Source organism: Tarenaya hassleriana, unplaced genomic scaffold, assembly GCF_000463585.1.
Source record: "Tarenaya hassleriana unplaced genomic scaffold, ASM46358v1 Cleome7, whole genome shotgun sequence".
Classification (NCBI taxonomy): domain Eukaryota; kingdom Viridiplantae; phylum Streptophyta; class Magnoliopsida; order Brassicales; family Cleomaceae; genus Tarenaya; species Tarenaya hassleriana.
The window spans coordinates 2,590,276-2,597,351 of NW_010969548.1; the positions used below are offsets into that span (position 1 = coordinate 2,590,276).

The 7,076-nt window shown below is 38.2% G+C and overlaps 1 protein-coding gene across 2 annotated transcripts in view; it reads left to right on the plus strand.

Annotated features, from left to right (window-relative positions):
* The window catches only part of LOC104800947 (callose synthase 1), a 13,819-nt gene that overhangs the window by 547 nt on the left and 6,196 nt on the right, over window positions 1-7,076 (plus strand). For both annotated transcript variants that reach the window (XM_010523970.2, XM_010523969.2), the window contains exons 2-27: window positions 514-743; window positions 867-967; window positions 1,099-1,220; window positions 1,325-1,418; window positions 1,543-1,653; window positions 1,739-1,855; window positions 1,937-2,029; window positions 2,108-2,199; window positions 2,338-2,464; window positions 2,842-2,979; window positions 3,078-3,154; window positions 3,253-3,346; window positions 3,618-3,737; window positions 3,825-3,942; window positions 4,589-4,926; window positions 5,039-5,091; window positions 5,175-5,235; window positions 5,413-5,494; window positions 5,583-5,632; window positions 5,720-5,806; window positions 5,926-6,063; window positions 6,191-6,285; window positions 6,391-6,475; window positions 6,562-6,722; window positions 6,810-6,933; window positions 7,028-7,069. In XM_010523970.2, coding sequence (XP_010522272.1) covers window positions 557-743; window positions 867-967; window positions 1,099-1,220; window positions 1,325-1,418; window positions 1,543-1,653; window positions 1,739-1,855; window positions 1,937-2,029; window positions 2,108-2,199; window positions 2,338-2,464; window positions 2,842-2,979; window positions 3,078-3,154; window positions 3,253-3,346; window positions 3,618-3,737; window positions 3,825-3,942; window positions 4,589-4,926; window positions 5,039-5,091; window positions 5,175-5,235; window positions 5,413-5,494; window positions 5,583-5,632; window positions 5,720-5,806; window positions 5,926-6,063; window positions 6,191-6,285; window positions 6,391-6,475; window positions 6,562-6,722; window positions 6,810-6,933; window positions 7,028-7,069 — 2,907 coding nt within the window. In that variant the 5' untranslated portion in view covers window positions 514-556. The remainder of the gene's footprint in view (window positions 1-513; window positions 744-866; window positions 968-1,098; window positions 1,221-1,324; window positions 1,419-1,542; window positions 1,654-1,738; window positions 1,856-1,936; window positions 2,030-2,107; window positions 2,200-2,337; window positions 2,465-2,841; window positions 2,980-3,077; window positions 3,155-3,252; window positions 3,347-3,617; window positions 3,738-3,824; window positions 3,943-4,588; window positions 4,927-5,038; window positions 5,092-5,174; window positions 5,236-5,412; window positions 5,495-5,582; window positions 5,633-5,719; window positions 5,807-5,925; window positions 6,064-6,190; window positions 6,286-6,390; window positions 6,476-6,561; window positions 6,723-6,809; window positions 6,934-7,027; window positions 7,070-7,076) is intronic.

The window sequence follows — 7,076 nt, forward strand, 5'->3', positions numbered from 1 at the left end:
TCTTTCCCTTGTTTGGACTCCGAGAAAACGAGTTGTTTCATGGGTTTGCTGGACTTATCGAAAACCTAAATTCAAAATTTTGACTTGGGTTTTCACTCGACCACTGGAGAGGGCACACGTTTCGTCTCGTGCGTCTGTGTCAGAGATTTAGAAAGAAGCTCAATTATTGATTTTTAGGGTTTGAATTTGATGGGAGATGGTCTCTGATTCTGAAAGCTGAAGCCTTTTCGGGATTAAGGTTCTCGACGGTGGGGGCGAGGTTTCGTGATTACTTTTACTTCTTCTGCTACTGTTTTTAGCTTGCGTTTCTAATTTTCTCTGAAAAAGGGAACGTTTTGGACATATCTTCATGTGCTGCCTCGTCACTGGTTATATACCATTTCGGTGTTTCAGATTAGAGTTTGATTTTCCTTTCCTTCTCCTCATTTTAGTTTATGTTTTTTACTTTATCGTTTGACATGTTTCTTAGATTCGTTTGTCTGTTTGACTTACTAGTTATTCTTGGACAAACAGGTTAACTCAGTAGCTTAGATTAATTGCTGGAAACTCTGGAAAGATGTCTCAAAGAAGGGGAATGGATCCACCTCCCCCGCAGAGGCGGATTCAGCGGACTCATACTGCTGGAAGTCTTGGAGAGGCCATGCTTGACAGTGAGGTTGTGCCATCTTCTCTGGTAGAGATTGCTCCTATCCTTCGCGTGGCTAATGAAGTAGAGGCCAGCAACCCACGAGTTGCTTACTTATGTGAGTTGGAACCATTTCACAAGTGCTTGGTGGTCATTGCGGATTGCCCGTTTTGAAATTTTTGCGGGTACAGTTTAGTGTTCATCTGAAATGTTTTGATAAAAACGTTGATGCTGCAACCAGGTCGGTTTTATGCGTTTGAGAAAGCACACAGGCTAGATCCAACATCTAGTGGACGTGGTGTTCGACAGTTTAAGACTGCTCTTCTTCAACGATTAGAAAGGGTAGAATTTTGTTTTCATTGTCTAGCTTGAGCTTCTTTATGATCCTCTGATGTACTACATGTAAAAAGTTTGATGGGAGATTCTGTGTTGCTCTCCTCTATCGATTCATCCTCTTTGTGATAACTCTCCAGGAGAATGAAACAACACTGGCAGGAAGGCAAAAGAGTGATGCCCGTGAAATGCAAAGTTTCTATCAACATTACTACAAGAAATACATCCAAGCTCTGCAGAGTGCTGCTGATAAGGCTGACCGGTTTGTCTTTGAAGGAATTATTTGTTCATATTTGTGGTTTTGTCTTCAGTACAATAAATCTTCTGTTTTTTTTTTTCATTCACATAGCATTATTTTGTTTTCAGTGCTCAACTTACTAAGGCATATCAAACTGCTGCTGTTCTCTTTGAAGTCTTGAAGGCTGTTAATCAGACGGAAGATGTGGAAGTCGCTGACGAGGTTCAGATTATAGCTCACTGATCATAAATATTTTCTTGTAGTATTTACCCTTTGATTCTATTGTTATGTGAGTCTCTAATCATACTTCTTGGAAGCATCTTGATACTTTCATGATGTGTTGTAGATTTTGGAAGCTCACACTGAGGTGGCAGAGAAAACCCAGATCTATGTTCCGTATAATATTCTTCCTCTCGATCCTGACAGTCAGAATCAGGCCATAATGAGATTCCCTGAGGTTATTCAGCTACTCCATTGACTTTCTGGTTTCTTCTTGATTGTTCGTTCAGATGAAATATCGTATTGCATCTGATTTTTGTCAGATACAAGCTGCTGTAGCTGCACTCCGCAATACCAGGGGCTTACCATGGCCGGCAAATCACAAAAAGAAACTGGATGAAGACATACTAGACTGGCTTCAAGCTATGTTTGGTTTTCAGGTGATGTTAGCAATTTACTCGTCTTTTTTACTTGATTAAAATTTTGTCTGAGCTGATTGTGATCCAGCCTGTAACCTGCAGAAAGATAGTGTTGCAAATCAAAGAGAACACTTGATTTTGTTGCTTGCTAATGTCCACATTCGACAATTTCCAAAACCTGATGCACAACCAAAGGTAGATTTAACATGATCGCATATTTATTCATCGTGTCTTGTCCGTTGTATGTGCACTAACTCCTATCTTTTGTGTTAGTTGGATGATCGTGCCTTGACTATAGTGATGAAGAAACTTTTCAAGAACTACAAGAAGTGGTGCAAGTATTTGGGTAGGAAAAGCAGCCTTTGGTAAGGATCGTACCCGTAAAACATACAAAGGATTTTCCTTTATCATTTATCCCAATCTATTGGCTTGTGTATATATTCTGTATTTTATATGCTTTTTTTTTTACTGCGTATTTAATTACTCCTTTTCATCATCGGCAGGTTGCCAACTATCCAACAAGAAGTACAGCAGCGGAAGTTGCTATACATGGGACTATACCTTTTGATATGGGGAGAAGCTGCAAATCTGAGATTCATGCCAGAATGCCTTTGTTTTATATATCACCACGTATAGATTCAAATTCTCCCCTACTATTTTTGAAATATTGCATTTTAAGTATAGAGGAAGTATGTGACAATATTTCAGATATGCTTGTCTGATTCAAGAGATCTGCAAAACTGAGTAATGAGAACAGAAGAGAATTCAAAACAGAATGTTGAGAAGAAAGAACAAGACTGATGTGCTTCTGGTTGAATTCTTGTTAGAAGGACAACATGAAATGTGCTGCGAGATCGGCAGAACTGTCTATTTCAGTTTTATCTTGTTTAGATGTTTTTTCTTTTCTGCAATGTCCTGATCATTCACATGTCATTTTGGAATCTCTTCTACTTGCTTCTAATTTCAATTATTTGATTATCATAACATGGATTTCCACAACTTATCAGATGGCATTCGAGTTGTATGGGATGCTGGCTGGGAGTGTAAGTCCAATGACTGGGGAGCGTATAAAGCCAGCATATGGTGGTGAAGATGAGGCTTTCCTGCAGAAAATAGTGACTCCAATCTACCAGACAATAGCAAAGGTTGCTTGCTTTTGGTTTTTCAGGCTCTGACCATCTTGGCATCTTTTAGTTTTCTTCCTATCTTTTCCTCTTGTCATTATCACCTTTATGCACTGCAGGAAGCAAAACGGAGTAGAGGAGGAAAGTCAAAGCATTCTCAGTGGAGAAACTATGATGACTTGAATGAATACTTTTGGTAAAATACGCGGATGGCCACATTATAACCTATTGGAACATCATGGTACGCTTCAGAATTGTTCAAGATCTGAACTTGGTTTACCTGAAAATTTGCAGGTCAGTTCGATGTTTTCGCCTAGGATGGCCTATGCGAGCTGACGCTGATTTCTTTTGTCAGCCAGCTGAAACGTTTCGAGTTGACAAAGATGAGGTATGGTTCAGAGAAACCAATGGATGGATGTCGCTTGTTTTCTTGTTTGTGTCTTAACCAAACCAAAAAAAATTATTTTGTCTATGGATCATATATATGTCAAGTTCTTGTATTCATTTTATATTTTGCCTTAGCTTTGCATACTCATTCTGTCTTGTAGTTACTAGAAAGACATGTTCGTTTATGCCTCACATAGTAACTTTTGTATTCCAGAGAATTGCTTCAAGTTTGTGTATCTATATCTCATTGGTTAATGTGCATAATACTGCAGAAGAAACCAGTTAGAGGAGATAAAACGATTGGGAAAATCAATTTTGTTGAAATACGCTCCTTCTGGCACATATTTAGAAGTTTTGATAGAATGTGGAGTTTCTACATCCTGTGCTTACAGGTATGCTAATCTTGTACTTTATTTATTCTTTTCAATTTAGTACTTTCTTAACCTGCCTACTTATTTGACAAATTATATTCTATTTAGGCAATGATCATTATTGCATGGAATGGATCTGGAGAGTTGAGCGGCATCTTTCAGGGTGATGTTTTCCTCAAGGTCTTGAGCATCTTCATTACTGCAGCTATATTGAAGCTTGCACAAGGTGATGATACACCAATTAATGTCATCAACTTTTGGCTTATGAACAATCAATTGAATAATTGAATCAATTTTCCTGCTTCCTTTTATCTTAACATCTTCAAGGGAACTTATTCATTTGTAGCTCTGTTTCTTTTAATCCATTCACTTTTCTTGTGTATTGTGTACTTTTTTTTATAGTTATTATTCCAAACCCACCTCAATATTTCTGTAAGAATATTTTGGATCGCATCTTACTCCACAGATGTCATCCTCAGAACTCATTGAGCAGGGTTTTTACATGCAATCTGTGCTTGTTGCAATATTGATATCAATGCAATGCTCATTTTATAACTAGTTCAATATGAAAATGTTTCATACATGACATCGGGGTGGTTGGTGAAGCAATTTTCCTACTTTTAACACATACACAGAGAGCTAAACATGACTTGGAAAACATTCTCTTTCCTTTAGTACATAGCAATTTTATATCCAATGTGATCGAGTATTGTTGGGTTTTTTGTACGTATAAGTTGACATATGTGACTACTGCATTGACCAATCAACAAGGTTTAATCTTACAGGAGAATGATGTAGCTTGGTCTGTGATGAAAGTTTTCCCGTGGCGATTTCCCATCACTTTCTCTGACTTTTTCCTCTCCAATTTTCAGCTGTCCTGGACCTAGTTCTCAGTTGGAAGGCAAGACATAGCATGTCAATTTATGTGAAACTCAGATACATCTTGAAGGCAGTATCAGCAGCAGCATGGGTAGTAATAATGCCAGTAACTTATGCATACAGCTGGAAAAACCCTTCTGGATTTGGACAGACAATAAAGAATTGGTTTGGAGGGAACAGCGGTAGTTCACCTTCTCTCTTCATTCTGGCTGTTCTTATCTACTTAGCCCCCAACATGCTTTCTGCGGTTCTGTTTTTGTTTCCATTCATCCGACGCTTTCTTGAAAGGTCTGACTATAATATTGTTATGCTGGTGATGTGGTGGTCTCAGGTAAGCAAAACACGATGAAGGTCTTCTTATCTATATGTTGTATCTTAATAAAATGTGAGAATGTAAACATGCATTTGACTTGCCGATCTTGTTTCTTGGTGGCATGGTACAGCCTCGGCTTTATATAGGGAGGGGAATGCATGAGAGCACTGTGTCACTTCTCATGTAAGAGTAAAACAAATATGATAAGGTTGAAATGTTTGCAAGTCTTTATATACAGCCTGATGGAATGCTCCACTATCTTCTAGGTACACAATGTTCTGGATTACCCTGTTAATCTCAAAGCTGGCCTTCAGTTATTATGCTGAGGTAATTTCCTATCTTTAGTCCATAGTTCTCTCGTCACATCAAGATTGATTATGATTTATGATAAGCTTTTATAACAACTAGAAAGCATAACAGTCTATGGTAAGTTGCACTGAGAAATATAGTGCATTCATATCAGTTCCTATATATATATTCTCATCTTTTCAATCTTCAATGCAGATTAAGCCCCTTATACGCCCAACCAAAGATATTATGCGAGTTCATATATCCGTCTACCGCTGGCATGAGTTTTTCCCTCATGGTAATATTTGACAGTTGACAATGTTAGCGTGTTCTTTTAGTTGCCTTTTTCTTTTCTTAAAACATTTGATCATCTTTTGCTTTTGCAGCCAAGAGCAATATTGGTGTCGTGATTGCGATCTGGGCGCCTATTATTCTTGTGAGATTGCACATGTTCTTATTTTCCCAAATTTCCTTTTTTTTTTAATGGCCGTCTTCCTTCTTATATGCTGACCGTTCTGGGCAGGTCTATTTCATGGACAACCAAATATGGTACGCTATTTTTTCAACTCTGGTTGGAGGTTTCACTGGAGCTTTCCGTCGTCTTGGAGAGGTTCACACTTACATTTCCTGTATCTATGGATGCTTTCGAAAGAAATAAGCATATTTGCTTTCATAAGGGATTCTTTGCATGCTTTCACATCTCTGAAAAGAAGTTTGTTTCACTTTCAGATCCGAACTCTTGGAATGTTGAGGTCTAGATTTCAGTCCTTACCTGGGGCTTTTAATGCCTGTTTGGTTCCGCTTGAGAAGAATGAGAAGATGAAGAAAAAGGGATTTAAGGCAACATTCTCTCGCAAGTTTGATCAGGTTTGTTTACTTCTCTGTAGCTGAAATATAAGATACATTCATATGGTCAGTACAAATATTTTCTCCATATTATTCCCTCTTGAATAGAACTCTATTTCAAGACTTTTATATATGTTGGTAACTTCAGATCCCATCTAGTAAAGATAAGGAAGCGGCCCGGTTTGCTCAGATGTGGAACAAAGTGATCAGTAGCTTCCGGGAAGAAGATTTGATTAGCCATAGGTGAAATCTGGTTTTGAGTTGTTCATCCTTTTTTTCATTCTGTGAATGAGAGCTAAATCCTTTTAGTTGCCAAAGACTTCGGTGATAATGTTGGTTAGTCTGCAGGGAAATGGAACTCCTTCTCGTGCCATATTGGGCTGACCCTGATTTGGATCTTATCCGCTGGCCACCGTTTCTACTTGCTAGTAAGGTAGAGACTGTCTTTTCACTATGGCCGATGTTAAATAGTCTGTTTTCTGTTTATATTTTTTACTTACACATGTTTACGCTCTGTAGATTCCAATAGCTTTGGATATGGCAAAAGACAGCAATGGGAAAGACCGTGAGCTGAAAAAGAGACTGACCGTTGACAGTTACATGAGCTGTGCAGTTAGAGAGTGCTACGCTTCTTTTAAGAACATCATAAACTTTTTGGTTCTTGGGGAACGAGAACGACAGTAAGTGTAGAATTTTCTTTGCAAGTTTATGTTCTGTTTCAGTCGAGGAAATATATTATCCTTGTCTAAAGTTTTGTGGTGTAACAGGGTCATAAACGATATTTTCTCCAAAATTGATGAACATATGGAGAAGGAAACACTGATAACTGAATTAAACTTGAGTGCTCTGCCTGATCTATATGGCCAGTTTGTTCAGTTGATTGAATATTTGGTAAGTCATCATGCGGCCTTTACCATGACAAATATGCTCCTGAGCTAAAGATTGCTTTGAAGAAAATAACCGGGCTTAATCTACTTGCAAACAGCTACAAAATAGAGAGGAGGACAAGGATCAAATTGTTATTGTCCTGCTGA